The 16,099-nt window shown below is 35.6% G+C and overlaps 1 protein-coding gene across 1 annotated transcript in view; it reads left to right on the forward strand.

The window, feature by feature from the left end:
• The window catches only part of LOC107748479 (scm-like with four MBT domains protein 2), a 50,034-nt gene that overhangs the window by 29,691 nt on the left and 4,244 nt on the right, over positions 1-16,099 (forward strand). The window contains exons 6-18 of the mRNA XM_016563270.1: positions 3,505-3,593; positions 7,203-7,355; positions 7,480-7,581; positions 7,702-7,849; positions 8,081-8,163; positions 9,206-9,332; positions 9,489-9,602; positions 10,245-10,287; positions 10,548-10,612; positions 10,766-10,905; positions 11,329-11,438; positions 14,324-14,499; positions 14,720-14,883. Coding sequence (XP_016418756.1) covers positions 3,505-3,593; positions 7,203-7,355; positions 7,480-7,581; positions 7,702-7,849; positions 8,081-8,163; positions 9,206-9,332; positions 9,489-9,602; positions 10,245-10,287; positions 10,548-10,612; positions 10,766-10,905; positions 11,329-11,438; positions 14,324-14,499; positions 14,720-14,883 — 1,514 coding nt within the window. The remainder of the gene's footprint in view (positions 1-3,504; positions 3,594-7,202; positions 7,356-7,479; positions 7,582-7,701; positions 7,850-8,080; positions 8,164-9,205; positions 9,333-9,488; positions 9,603-10,244; positions 10,288-10,547; positions 10,613-10,765; positions 10,906-11,328; positions 11,439-14,323; positions 14,500-14,719; positions 14,884-16,099) is intronic.

The following is a 16,099-nucleotide window of genomic DNA, read 5'->3' on the forward strand; positions in this document are numbered from 1 at the left end:
TATATATATATATAATTGTTAATAAGTTGTTATTTTCCATTGAAATTATCCTAAAAAACACAAACCAGTCAAATATCCTTGAATTAACCTGATTAAGCAATGACCTTTTTGCTGTTAAAAATAATATCCTGGATGTACTAGCGGTTGGCAGGCAAACAGGAAATCATATTATCCTCTTCAGAGTCACAGAACAGGTTGTTTCTACTGTACCAGCGAGTCTCCCTGCTCTCCCTTTAACACACAGTGTTTTGTTCCCATTCCTCTCTTGAATAATTGCTTTGATTACACGAGCGAGGGAAACTCTTTAAATCTGGCTCCGCTGTTTACAGAAGAGTTGTTGGAAGATATGCAAATCACTTTTGCAAAATTAATATTTGCATAGAGACTCCCTAGTGCAGAAAACTACAGTCTCTGATTACTTTGATGACGACAAATTTAAAGTGTATCTGTAAAAATAGTTGCTCTATTCCTGTCTGTAAAACATCAAGCGGAAAGACAGACAGACACAATAACAGAGCAGAAGACATTTTCAAATACACTGCAAAAAGTCAAGTTTACTCACTGTTTGTCTGCTCCAGTTGAACCATAAATCTTAGTCCCTTTAATTATAATGTAATAACTAAAACTAACTTGCTCAGACTCTGAAAAGACTTTACAAAACCCGCTAAATATCCTGTTTAAAGGGTTAGTTCACCCAAAAATGAAAATTCTGTCATTAATTACTCACCCTCGTGTTGTTCCAAACCCGTAAGACCTTCTTTCATCTTCGGAACACAATTTAAGATATTTTTGATGAAATCTGAGGTTTCTACCACGTTCAAGGTCCAGAAAAGTACCAAGATGATCAACAAAGTAGTCCGTGTGACATCAGTGGTTCAACTGTAAAGTTACGAAGCTAAGAATACTTTTTTGCGCAAAGAAAACAAAAATAACGACGCGTTCACGACAGTATCATTACGCGAGCGTGTGGCGGCGCTGACCCAGATCCGGCGTAACTATGTCATCACGCTGGATCTGGGTCAGCGCCGGCGCCGCCACACGCTCGCGTCATGATACTGTCGTGAACGTGCGTCCAAAAGTGACGCAGTAGAGACAAAAATGCGGAATAAAGTTATTTTTGTTTTCTTTGCGCAAAAAAGTATTCTCCGTAGCTTCGTAACTTTACAGTTGAACCACTGATGTCACACGGACTACTTTGTCGATCATCTTGGTACTTTTCTGGACCTTGAACGTTGTAGTTAGCTTGCCGTCTATGGGAGGGTCAGAGAGCCCTCAGATTTCATCAAAAATATCTTAAATTGTGTTCCGAAGATGAACGAAGGTCTTACGGGTTTGGAACAACACGAGGGTGAGTAATTAATGACAGAATTTTCATTTTTGGGTGAACTAACCCTTTAACTCAAAAAAAAAAAAGCATTACGGAAGTAAAATGTGTTCTTCTACCAATAAGCTGAAATAATTGTATATGTAATAAACGTATAATAACAATCGTATCACAATACATTCTCTGAAAATCGTATGCAATGTTGCTTTTCTGGTAAAAGTTATTTAAAAGCTAGCTTTAAGGATTTGTAGCTATTCACTGGAAACAAGTCAACTATATTGATGTATGTTTTGTTGTTTACTTCTGTTAAAATTTTTAGTTATTCTTTTATTATATTCAGGTAAAATATCTCTTTAAGATAAAACTTCTTAAATTAATCCTCTTCAACAAAAAGAGGATTTTTCTTGAAAAATTACATTTCATCAGTAGGCCTTAAATAATAAATATAAAATGTATATATTTTTAAATTAAATATAAATATAACAAATTTTGTTTTAGTATGACAGCCGGCATAGTATGCCAAAATATTCTGTCTTCATAATATCATTGTGTTTAACTGAGATCTTTTTGGCTTATTCTTGTATACATTGGTATATTAAAAAGTTAGTATTGAATTTACTTTGAGCCTTTACTGTAATAAAATCCAACTGTTGGCCTACCCCTGTCTCTGTTTTTTTCTGTCTGTCTGTGTCTCTCTCTCTCTCACTCTGTGTCTTTGTTTACTCAAATCCTCCGTCAGAGCAGAGATCACACACTCGTGAGTGGTATCATGTGTTATTGAGCGAAGCAGTCGTGACATAGCAGGGACAGTATTTGGCTCTCAGAGTAAAGCTAATAGTCAACAACCACGCTGGCCGCCTATAGGAACTTCAGCAGTGTGAATTCTGCTGATGTAAACGTACAGTTTTGAGCGAACGGTGCACACCTCGTCATGATTAATTTGTTGTTGTTCTTCTGTAACACATAACTGAGTAGCACTTTGCTCTGTGGAGGTACTGTGTACAATTATGCAAAAAGCAGGATGTCTGGGCCTGTTTAGACGTTACAATGCAGGAACTGACTTCTTGTTATATACATTCGTAATGCATATATGAATATTTTATGTGGCTGACACCATGGGGCAGGAAGTAGGAAGATATTTGAGAGAGGAAGTCTATTAAATGGCAAATTCGTAAATCTGTGGATGTTAGAGTGCACTGATGTTTGAAATAAGCATATGTATGTGGGCCAGTGACGAAAAAGGGTTTTCAAGCAATAAAAGTTTAGCTTTTTCATTCTATTTATTTATTGTAAATTAGAATGCATCCAGTTTAATTTTTTCTGAGCAAAAAATAATACATTTTTACCTTGACTTACAGAAAAAAAATGTAATTTTTTGTAAATGTAAAGTGTGGTTTGTATACCAAAACAAAAAAATCCTATCAGGCATATCAAGAACAATTGAATGACATTAAAAGACTATATTTAAGGATCACAGCCCCTAACATATTAATTAATTGTGATTTTAAATCCTTGCCAATCTTTGCCACTATCCTTTAAACCACTAGGTTTTACCCATTTGTCAGCAAGAAGTTTTTCATTTTTGAAAATATAATAAAATTTAGTATGATCACTTATTCTTCTGTCTTTTGTTGTCCGTTGTTTCATTTTTATATAAATGTATATGTTATGTAAATATATCTGTTTACATAAAGATATCTGTTAGAATGTTGTTTCATTTTTAAATAAATATATCTGTTACGCTGAATGATGGGACATTATTTCACCCATATTTGGACATTTTATTTTCACAAAAGTTATGTGAATCATTAAAGTAGACGCTTTCCTTTCATTTAATATGCTTTCTGTGCATATAAAATCACTTTTGTACATTTTATTTGATGCAAACACCAAAAATGGGATATTGACCCACATACAAGTGGGCTACAAAAGAGAAGATAAAGCCAGAAATGAAAGAGTTATATTAGTTGTAACATTAATAGGGGTTATCACTGTAAAAACCACAAACACACACACGCACGCACGCACACAAACAAACAAACACACACTCGTCCTGTCAGTCGCACACATGGTAGATACTATCGAACAGCAACATAATTCCAGGCACAAAAGTGTGGAATTATATGTGAATTTGAATTTCTATAGTGCAAAACTCTACACTCTTTCTTCATCTATTTCAGCTGTTAAAGAGAAGAATAGTGACTGGACTGAGTTTCTAATCAAAGAGCTCACAGGTTCACGGACAGCACCGGCAAACCTGCTTGAAGGGGTGAGAATGACATTTGTGTTTATGTCTATACTCATATGTTTAGTGTACAAAAGTAACTGTTCTTAACATTAACAATTAACAATTTTGTGAGTGCCTACAGCATCTACAGCAGAAGTGCCAAACTCCATATATATTACCAGTCCTACACATGGAACAAACACTGGGCCAAATATTATTATTACTGTAGTATTAGCCATATTAACAAGTGACAGATAAATTTGCACCAAATACCACAATTCTGTTTATTAGCTACAAAATTATTGAGAACCACTGAATCATGGCCAAAAGATAATTAGAATGGGCCTTAATCAGTGTGGACGACATATTTAACTTGACATGAATGAAAACAAGACTGCAATAGATGTGTAAATGATCATGTGACAGGCTTGCTCAACAAAACTACACAGACAATGATTTCCCGTCATTGTCCGTGATTGCAAGACAATATTAAATATGAAAAAAAAACACAGAATAAACTTGAATTACACACCTAATGTTGGGCTTAAATACTTCATTTTTCATCAGAAAGAGAAAGAAATAAGAAATTGTCCAGTGCATCCATCTTTTCAACCCAAAATTATGCATATCACATAGAATCATCATTTTTCCAGACTCTTGTAAAAAATGACAGTGAATTTAACGGTAAAAGACTGTAAAAATGCTACAGTAAAAACCTGTTAAATGGTTAACGGTAAATTCCCCTACTATATACGGTGAAAAACTGTATTGGACATTACATGTATTGGACATAAAGTTTACGGTAGTATACTGTTTTTGGAAGTGAAAAATACAGTACAATTTACAGTGAATAACCGTAAATTGACATTCCCAGAATTCCCAGATATTTATCTCAAGACTTTTTTCAGGCTGTTACTAGCTCAAAAGCATTGCTTCAGAATTTGTATTGATGACTGTTTCTAAGCAGTTATTTTGAGAAGAGTGAGTGATCGACTGAGTGTGATTACCTGCATCTGCTGTGGCTCTTAGAACTGTTGAGAGGTAGCGATGCCACAAATAGCAAAGCAATTACTTTAACTACATTTCTCAGAAGCAAGGTGTTACAATCACTTAAAAAAAAAAATCATGTTGCTTTACAGCTTTTCAGTAACAAAACTATTGTGATTACATAGAATAATGGATGGATAGATAGAAGTACAGAATGATGGAAGGATGGATGGATAGATAGAAGTACAGAATGATGGATGGATAAATAGAAGTACAGAATGATGGAAGGATGGATGGATAGATAGAAGTACAGAATGATGGATGGATGGATGGATGGTAGTACAGAATGATGGAAGGATGGATGATGAACCTGTATTTGATCGGTCTAAAGTGACTAAACTAGACTCTAAAATATAGCCAGTGTTTATTAAATTAACAGTGTGAATTAAATGATAGATTAACCATGTTCTCTACTTTTTTTCCATTCAAAGTTTTGAGTTAAAGCAGTGCAGTTCATAGACATGCTTTTACATTTTTCTTGAGGCTTCCCCTCCCGTATGCAAATTGTTCCATTGCACAATTGCCAAGTTCTATGTGCTGCCTGTCTGACTTCCACACTCTAATTATCATGGATCTGAATTCACATTTCCCTAAAGGAAACCTTGCAAAATAAATTCAAAATAACTTGTTCAGACATGTTCTCTCATGATCTTGCCTTTCTGTCAGATATGCTTATGTAATATGAAAGGGATAACTGATGACAACGGTTACATTTTTTTAAATTAATGCACACCCACAGTGGTAATACAATGATGTGTTTACGTCTGAGGTGTGCATTCATTTTTATTCAATGGGCAGTCAGAGACCAGTTATTCAACTTATTATATGTTTAACAGATATTTATCTCAAGACTTTTTTCAGGCTGTTACTAGCTCAAAAGCATTGCTTCAGAATTTGTATTGATGACTGTTTCTAAGCAGTTATTTTGAGAAGAGTGAGTGATCGACTGAGTGTGATTACCTGCATCTGCTGTGGCTCTTAGAACTGTTGAGAGGTAGCGATGCCACAAATAGCAAAGCAATTACTTTAACTACATTTCTCAGAAGCAAGGTGTTACAATCACTTAAAAAAAAAAATCATGTTGCTTTACAGCTTTTCAGTAACAAAACTATTGTGATTACATAGAATAATGGATGGATAGATAGAAGTACAGAATGATGGATGGATAAATAGAAGTACAGAATGATGGAAGGATGGATGGATAGATAGAAGTACAGAATGATGGATGGATGGATGGATAGAAGTACAGAATGATGGAAGGATGGATGGATAGATAGAAGTACAGAATGATGGAAGGATGGATGGATAGATAGAAGTACAGAATGATGGAAGGATGGATGGATGGATAGAAGTACAGAATGATGGATGGATAAATAGAAGTACAGAATGATGGAAGGATGGATGGATGGATAGAAGTACAGAATGATGGATGGATAAATAGAAGTACAGAATGATGGAAGGATGGATGAATAGATAGAAGTACAGAATGATGGAAGGATGGATGAATAGATAGAAGTACAGAATGATGGAAGGATGGATGGATGGTAGTACAGAATGATGGAAGGATGGATGGATGGATAGAAGTACAGAATGATGGATGGATAAATAGAAGTACAGAATGATGGAAGGATGGATGAATAGATAGAAGTACAGAATGATGGAAGGATGGATGGATAGATAGAAGTACAGAATGATGGATGGATGGAACAACAGAATGACAGACAGAGCGATAGACAGAATAATAGATAGAATGATAAAACGTTATATACAGACAGACAGACAGACGATAGATAGATAGATAGATAGATAAATAGATAGGATGGATAGATAGAAGTACAGAATGATGGATGGATGGAACAACAGAATGACAGACAGAGCGATAGACAGAATAATAGATAGAATGATAAAACGTTATAGACAGACAGACAGACAGACAGACAATAGATAGATAGATAGATAAATAGATAGTGGTTTAATAAATAGTTTAATAAATACTTGGTTGATTGGATGAATAACTGGATGGATGGATGGATGGATGGATGGATGAAAAAAAAACTGATGAATATATAAATGGATGGATAACTGGATGGGCAGTTGGATGAATAAATTCTTAAATGGATGGACAGATGGATGAATATTTGGTTGAATGAATATTTGGACAGATGGATGGATGAAAAAAATTTATAGATTTGATGTGTTAGATAAATGGATGGATAATTGGATGAATAGTTGGTTAAATCGATGGATGGAGGGGAAGGTTGGATGAATAACTGGATGGATGAATAGATAAAACACTTTAGATGAATTGATAAATTAATGATAAATGGAATAATATTTGGTTAAATGGATGGATGGAGTGATGAATAACTGGATGGATGCTGGATCGATTGATAAATAGTTGGTAAATAAATACTTTAATGGATGGAGAGATGGATGGATGGGTAGGTGGAGGATGGTTGGATGAATACTGTAAATATGTGGATGGATGATGAATGGATGGATAGTTGGAATAATAAATATTTGTATGTACAGTATGGATGATGGATGGATTGATATATAGCTGGTTGAGTAAATGGATGGATGGATGGATGAATAGTTGGGTGAATAAATAGGTGTATAGGTGGATGGATGAGCTTGTGTTTCTCTCTTTCTCTTTCAGATCTGTGTGATTTGAGGAGCAGCTCAGAATGGACTGAAGCTTTAGATGAAGCCACAGCCAAAGCCTTGAAAAGTCCCCTTCCACTGGAGGTCTTCAAGGTGTGTGAATGTGTGTGTGTGTGTGTGTGTGTTTTGGGGAAGTTGGAGCAATGGGGCATTATTTTACACAAAGCTCTTGATAACTTTCCCAACTGATATCTGTATGTGTGTGTGTGTGTTCCAGGATCATGCTGACCTACACACACACTCCTTCAGGGCAGGAATGAAGCTTGAAATGGTATCACCCAAAGAACCCTTCCACATCTGCCCCGTGTCTGTAACTAAAGTACGCTTTTTCTCTCACACACACACACACACTAGATGAAGGGTTATGCTAGAGGTTATAATTACTAGCCACCTACCCTGACATCAGTCTCTCTCTCTCACACGTCTCTCTGTTCTGCAGGTCTATAATGAATACTACTTTCAGATCACAGTTGATGACCTCAGAGCTGAAGCCACGCCCACTTGCGTGGTGTGTCACGCTGACTCACCGGGCATCCAGCCAGTGCAGTGGTGTCTGAAGAATGGTGTTGGACTGGAGAGGCCACAAGGTGGGTGTGACAGTGTTAATGGGATTTTTGCTCTATTAAATTCATTTTTAACTTAATACGAGTCTTTATCGATGCTGTTTGCCTCTTATCTCAGTTTTGTTTTCAGTTCAGTGTGGTATGTATTTGTATTGCCACAGCATTTGCACTGCAGCATCAGAGAATGAAATTAGTAAAAAACATTGAAAAATAATAATCTCATTTGGTTTTTCTTGATGTCCCATTTTCTGTCAGGTTTTGAGTCCCAGGACTTCGATTGGGCGGACTATCTCAAACACACTGGCACTGAAGCCGCTCCAGACGTGTGTTTCCCAAACGTAAGGCTTTCTCTCAAAAGTGCCCCCAGAGCTAGCTCGTCTTCAGATGGCCATGTGTGCGGTTTGGTGATATCTGAACGAGACTTTGGGGATTTCTTCTTAATTAGATAAAGTCTGATGACAATGTGCCAAGTATTGGGTTTCCCCACTGCAATGCTGATCACACTGACACACACAAGGTGCTAAAAGATTATTTTGGTTTTGTGAGAAGTACCCCGCCCCTCGTGTGTTTCCCGTTCCTCGTAAAGTTCAAGGTTGACTATATGAACAACATAGTCGGGGGCTATAAAATATGATGATTTCCTGCCAAGGCATACACGTCCTAATTTATTTTTATATATGTATAATATATGAATAAATACATCAATAAAAAAATTGTGTAATGACAATATGTACCTTTTCATTATTAAAATATTATTTAAGAATATATTTACTTTGTATTAAGTTGACAGTGTGTCTTTTGTCTACCTTATATTACCTTATATTACATAAATCTTAAGAGAAATATTTGTAATTATTTAAAATTTGTAATTATAATGAGCATAAATATTGTCACAAAGCAGCATTATGTATATGTGTGTGTATGTATATATATATATTAGCAAAATAAGAGGGATCATACAAAATGCATGTTATTTTTCATTTAGTACTGTCCTGAAAAATATATTTTACATTAAAAAATGTTACATTAAAGATATATATCTTATTTTATAAAATCAACATAGTTTGTCTCGGATTTTCTGCAGACCCCCTATATAGTCTCTGACATGTAAACTAAGGTTAATTAATGATGTTAAATAATGTTTTGCATCATAAATGTTATTAGACACTCACAGCTGGAGCACTGACCAATCAGCATCCAGCACTGGAATTTTAAAGTCCATCAAATTCCACTAATTATTTTGGGATCTGAGATAAATTCCTTGACTGTGTCTGCCTCATTATCCTGTTTGTTTGCATTTATTGTGATATGCATTGTTTCATGTAATTGGACACATGGCGCTTCTCCACTGACCTATTTTTCTGCATTGTGTGTGATCAGGCGTCTCAGAACAGGAGCTTCTGTAAGGATATGTGGCTTGAAGCCGTGAATCCACTCCAACCTTCCGAACTCTGCGTCGCTCGTATCACTCAGGTCAAAGGTCGACTTCTCTGGCTCAGACTGGAAGGTAGGAATGAACACAGCATGTATGTTAACCTTCTTTGCTTATTATTTAATAGAAATCTCTCAAGGCCATGATCTTGCAGTGAATACCAAAAGATATGACATACTGACATATGTTGTTGACATAGTTTTCACCTCTGCTGTCTGTCTTTGTCTTGAGGTCTGACCAAGCCGTTACCGGATTGTATAGTGGATGTTGAGAGTATGAATATCTTCCCTGTGGGCTGGTGTGAAGCTAACGGCTGTCCACTAACACATTTACTAAAGACAGTCTGTGAGTCTTATGGATTATTTTATGTCTGTGACCACAACATATGCGTTCAGCCTGACATTTACTTTATAAAAAGGAACATATTTAAATGCTGCAACAAATTTGGCTTTTTTTAGCCACACAACCCTAAAACAAAACACAATGCAATGTGTAATTCGAAAATACGGAAAAATAAAAGACAAAACAACCGTCAAAAAATCAATCCTGACAGTTCCTTCATACACACTGTTTGTGCAGACTTTATTCATGCTGTAAAATGTTTAATTGTTTATGCATTGCTATTTGTAAATGAAATTTTTATAAAAATTCTTGTGTAGAAAGTTCATGGAAATTCTCTGGTGAAAAGTTTTGAAGAACACTGATATTTCATGTTAAAATATTTGACTTGAAAATATACGGCTATGTGAAAAAGGACATTTTACCAATGAGATCAGTGCAACAGGATGACAATATACTATAAACCAAGACCTGTTGTATGTCACCTCTCACTTATACATATACAGTGCATACCTTACTCTGCTCTTTGAAAGCAAACCAAACAAGATTTTTTAAAATCATTTTATGGCATTTTCAGAGAACAGAGAAAAATCCTAGAAATTTCCCTATTTTCCCCGGTGAGTCATGTTTTTGTATGGTATGTTTCAGGCCTGCCTCAGAAGAAGATTGCTGTTGTTCAGCCTGAGAAAAAGTGAGTAGATGTACTCATGGACATTTTTAACCATGAGTCTTTGTGTTTGTGTCTAAATGTGTCATGCATGTGACTCATCTACTTCTGGTTTTCTTCGGTTTTTGTTGTCCAAAATATATGTTGATGCTGTATTTTTCTGTAGTTTTGAATAGGATGGTAATAGCTTGATTTGGGTTTGTTGGTTGGTTGGTTGGTTGGTTGGTTGGATGGATGGATGGATGGATGGATGGATGGATGGATGGATGGATGGATGATTTTAGGTTGGTCCCCTCACAGCCTCCTGATGCCCCTCTTAACCTGTGCTCATCCATCGCCATGGATACAGGTTTTACATATTTACTACATAGTCTACCAATAATTCCATCAGAGCTTTGCATTTACAGTACAGCCAATTCATTTTAATTCATGTCAACCATTGTCTTCAGAACTGGATTTTATGCTAATTATTGCTAATCTACTGCATGTATGTGTTGTCTAGGATTGGTGAATGGAAAGTACAGTTGTTCTCAGCTCTTCATCAATCATCGCTGTTTCTCTGGTCCGTATCTCAACAAAGGCCGAATCGCTGAGTTACCAAAGGCCGTGGGGCCCGGCAAGTGTGCTGTAGTCCTCAAAGAGGTACAATCCTCTCTTATATTGGTAGTTGACTTGTTGCAAATAATAAAGAATTTTAGATTTTTTTTAATTTACATGAATGCACAGCATAAATAAAAGTGTAGATGCTGAATCTGCAAGTTTTCCCCCCCATTTTTAATCAACTATTTGCCTTCACTAGTCCATTATAAATAGGGTGTGATAATTTAATTACAATTCTACATTAAAATGAGGTAATAAAAGTTATGCATCAACAATTATTATAGAAATAAGTAAAATATTATGTAAAATAGTTTTAGATGGAGTTTAGATATTTCATATCAACTGCCCACTAGCTGTCGTGCTATGCACATGTGTTTGTGTGTAGGTGTGTTTGAATTTGTTTGTATATATTTATTCATTAAATGCATATCATGATGTATTCATAGTGATGTTATTTTCTCACAGATTCTGACAATGTTAATAAACTCAGCGTATAAACCTGGCCGTGTGCTCAGAGAACTACAGATGGTGGAAGACCCACAGTGGAACTGTCAGGAGGAAACCCTGAAAGCCAAGTATGAACACACACATTCATGTTTACTTAGTTATCTAAATGAGAATATACCAGAGACATTGATTTATATAAAGCTAATTAAAATGTACACAGACTAAACCTATCCATAAAAGAATAGGTTTTGTATTTGTAGAATTAAAAACATTATAATAGATTTTTTTGTTAAAGGGGTCATATGATGCGATTTCAATTTTTCCTTTCTTTTTGGAGTGTTACAAGCTCTTGGTGCATAAAGAAGATCTGTAAAGTTGCAAAGACTAAAGTCTCAAATCCAAAGAGATATTCTTTATAAAAGTTAAGAGTCAGCCACGCCTACCTAAAACGGCTCGTTCTAACACACCCCCACATACCTACGTCACTATGTGGGAAGATTTGCATAACACCGCCCAAATGTTCACACAAAGAAAGAAGGAGTAACTTTTATTCTCGCTGTAGTATTGTTGACGCTGCAGCCATGTCGTGAAGACGCTGTGTGCTTCGTTGTGAAAGCGAAACTACTTTGTTTGACCTTCCAAAAGAGGACGATATGTTTTCATTTAAACTAAAGGATTTGCCACTGATATTTAAAGCGAGTTTTTTGAGCAGTGTAGAGTAGTGCTTGTTGTTTGTAATTTCTCCGATCACAAATGCAGACATGGTTTTATGTTTACACGGCGTTATGCAATGCGTAAAAAGACACTGGATGCAACGAATGCCTCGTTTATAATGGGTTTTCATGTTTTTGAATCATCGCTCCGGCCTGACAGGGCATCATCACAGTATGGTAGGGGCGTAACATTTCCGTCACACGCTTGAGGTATTCGGCCAATCATAACGCACTGGATAGCTGGCCAATCACAGCACACCTTGCTTTTCAGAACGATGAGCTTTGTAAAAATCGACGCGTTTCAGAAAGGCGGGGCATAGAGGAGAAACAATAATGTACTGTATGTGGAAAATAATGTGTTTTTTTAACCTTAAACCGCATAAACACATTTCATTACACCAAATACACAAAATACTGTTCTTTTTAGCAACATCATATGACCCCTTTAAACAGCGATGTCAAATGGAGGTTTTGTCAGACTTAGCTTCCTTCCTATGACATAACATAAGACAAATTATCGGATTGATGTAATTGTGCACTTGTATGTGGAAATATATTTTTTCAACATTTTTAATAGTGTTTTATATATATACTGTATATATATATATATATATATAAATTGTGTGTTAGTAGCTAATATTCATTCTGCCAATTACATTTTTTTTTTTTTTTGAACAATTATTTTTTGTTGATTCAGTTGAAGTCACTCAACTCTAATAGATGACTTTGTTTAGGGGTAAAAAAAAAAATATATTTTTAATCCATATTGTTCTTAACTATAATTAACAATTAATTACAGTTCTATAGTAGTATATTACAGTTCTATATAATAGTTGAAAAGAGAGAAATATTAACAAATTGACTTCTTTTGTATGGAATCCTGTTTCTGCCATAGTAAAAATGTTATTGCAACTTTTTATCCTTTTTATTTTATTTATTCTGACTTTTTTCTCGCAATTGTGAGTTTATATCTTGAAATTGCGTTGTTTATGTCTCCCAATTCTGAGAAAAAGTCTGAATTGCGAGATATAAACTGACATTTGTGACCCTGTCTGTGAAATCCAGGCTAAAGTCTTAAAAAATTAATTATGAGATAATAACAAGCATCAAAATTGATTTCAACCATTAATTTCACTATGATTTCAATCTTTGACATGACCTTACTCAGTCAATATTAAAGATATCAAGGTTACATTTTCACAGAATGTTCTTTACATTATGAAGGATGATTTTATGTAAAACAGTAAATCACACACAAAAAAAGACTTTAGCTGGGTTTTCACAGACAGGGTCACATACTGACATTTGTGACCCTGTCTGTGAAATCGAGGCTAAAGTCTTAAAAAATTAATTATGAGATAATAACAAGCATCAAAATTGATTTCAACTATTAATTTGACTATGATTTCAATCTTTGACATGGCCTTACTCAGTCAATATTAAAGATATCAAGGTTACATTTTCACAGAATGTTCTTTACATTATGAAGGATGATTTTATGTAAAACAGTAAATCACAAAAAAAAAAACAAGACTTTAGCTGGGTTTTCACAAGCAGAGTCACATTTTATCTCACAATTCTGAGTTTTATTGCAACTTTTCTCAGAATTGCAAGATATAAATGCTCAATTATTAGTTCATAAGTCTAAAATTGCAAAATACAAACTCGCAATTCAGAGAAAAAAGTCACAATTGCAAGGTGTTAACTCGGAATTATGAGTTTATAACTTTCAATTGTGAGATAGGAAGAAAAGTCAGAACTGCGAGATGTACACATGCATTTTGCGAGAAAGAAACCCAGAATTGTGAGACAATTGCTTTTTTTTTTATTCCGTGGCGTTAACAAGCTTCCATACTTTTGTCTGATGACTTAAGCTAATCATTTATTTTAACCTGTTCATTAAAAAGACTTTCCAATACTATTGAGTCTGTGTGAAAAAAGCCAGAATTGTGAGACAATTGCTTTTTTTTTTTTTCCGTGGCGTTAACAAGCTTCCATACTTTTGTCTGATGACTTAAGCTAATCATTTATTTTAACCTGTTCATTAAAAAGACTTTCCAATACTATTGAGTCTGTGTGTGTGTATCATTCTAAAAGCAAAAATATTACTGATAATTTAGCAAACATACAAGATTAAAGTGCATTCATAATGAACAGAGAGCTTTCTTTCATTTGCATAATGAGATTAGATTTTAAGACAGCTGATTAGGATAGTCATGTGTATGTGAGCTGAATATCTAAAATGTTTCATTTTCATAATGTTCTTGATTATTGGTGGAAACACGTTTGTTTGTTTATAGATATAAAGGGAAAAGCTATCGGTCCAACATGAGGATCGTCCGAACAGCAGATCAAGTGTCGGAGTTTTGTCGTCGAGTATGCGAGAGACTTCAGTGTTGTCTGAATCTTTTCGGTCCAACAATCGTGTCCGACAAGTGCCCTGAAAACTGCTTCAGTCAGACCAAGACCAAATACAGTGAGTGTTTTATTCCTTTATGGTGATGAAAAGTGATGTTTGCTCTAACTTGGAATTAAAATGACATGTTTCACATGAGCAAGGTATCATTTTCTCCAGAAACACACACAGATACACTGAGACTCACATGTAGCTCTTGCTAACTGTCAATAATCATACATGTGTGTGTGTGTGTGTGTGTGTGTGTGTGTGTGTGTGTGTACATTTATGCCTGATGTAGCATATTACAAGAAGAGGAAAGTTGGTCGGCCAAGTTTAGGGGAGAATGCTCAGGATGGTGACATGACCAAACCAGCACGACGGCGGAAGAAACGCAAAGCCATCTTTGTCCAGAAGAAACGGCGCACTTCCATTGTAGGATACCAAACCACAGAGTCACCTCAGGTTTGCCAAACCACATGAACCCAGACAAAAACACACACTCAGAAACATTCACTTGCAACTCACTTGTAACTACTGAAACATACTCTTAGCAAGTAAGCAAATGCAAACGCATATAGAGAGATGGGCATTAATGCATGAAAATGTGTTTAAAATAAAAATACAAAATACTGTGTGGAAAAATGTATTTAAATACAAATACAGTATTTTGAAAATACACAAAATACATGTGAAATTGGCCGTCCAATGTAGGTATCCCTATAGGCTGAAATCTGTCTGGACCTATTCATAGTTTTCAGTCATGTGACTGGAGTCCTGGAGGGCAAAACATCCATAGAACTGCAGCACAAGCCCGTCAATTTTCTATCTGTTCCAATCCAAAAACATTTAGATCACCTCTCAAAAGAATAAAAACAAAGATATGTGAACAAAATGCAAGTTTTGGCCATTTGCAATCCATATAAAGCATCCACCGCAATATTTCAATCACTAAAAACAGTGGTACATTCTAAAACGTTTAATGTGAAATCACTTAAAGTGCCTTTAAAACAGTGATATTAGAAGATCAAATTCAGTATACACCTTATTGATGATGCGTGCTTTATTAAATTAATAATAATAAATTTATTATTAAACTTTGCGCATTGCGTTCATATTCTGGGTTCATTTGCTTCATCAATAAGGTGTATACTGAATTTGGCCTTTTAAAGATATTACTGCATTACTACTTAATGCAAACCTCATAAAAATAACTGGCGGTCAGTGGATGAAAGCCTTGTTTTGCCCTCCATGTGGGCGTTCCTGTAAGTGTGTGATGTCACATAAAAACTATGGGCTCTATCATACACCCGGCGCAATGCAGCGCCAGGCGCGACGCAAGTATTTTTTGCTAGTTTTAGCCTGACGCAGTTGTCATTTTCACGTCCTGCGCCATGTTGTTTAAATAGCAAATGCATTTGTGCCCATTTGTGCGCCCATGGGCGTGCTCTATCATACACCCGGCGCGACGCAAGTATTTTTTGCTAGTTTTAGCCTGACGCAGTTGTCATTTTCACGTCCTGCGCCATGTTGTTTAAATAGCAAATGCATTTGTGCCCATTTGTGCGCCCATGGGCGTGCTGGTCTGAAAATGTGTGTTCAGGCGCATTGCTGGCGCGTTGCTATTTTGAGGAACTAAAATAGACTGCGCCATTGACCAACAAAAACCTGGTCTAAAGTC

Source organism: Sinocyclocheilus rhinocerous, unplaced genomic scaffold (genome assembly GCF_001515625.1).
Source record: "Sinocyclocheilus rhinocerous isolate Xijiao unplaced genomic scaffold, SAMN03320098_v1.1 scaffold78, whole genome shotgun sequence".
Taxonomy (NCBI): domain Eukaryota; kingdom Metazoa; phylum Chordata; class Actinopteri; order Cypriniformes; family Cyprinidae; genus Sinocyclocheilus; species Sinocyclocheilus rhinocerous.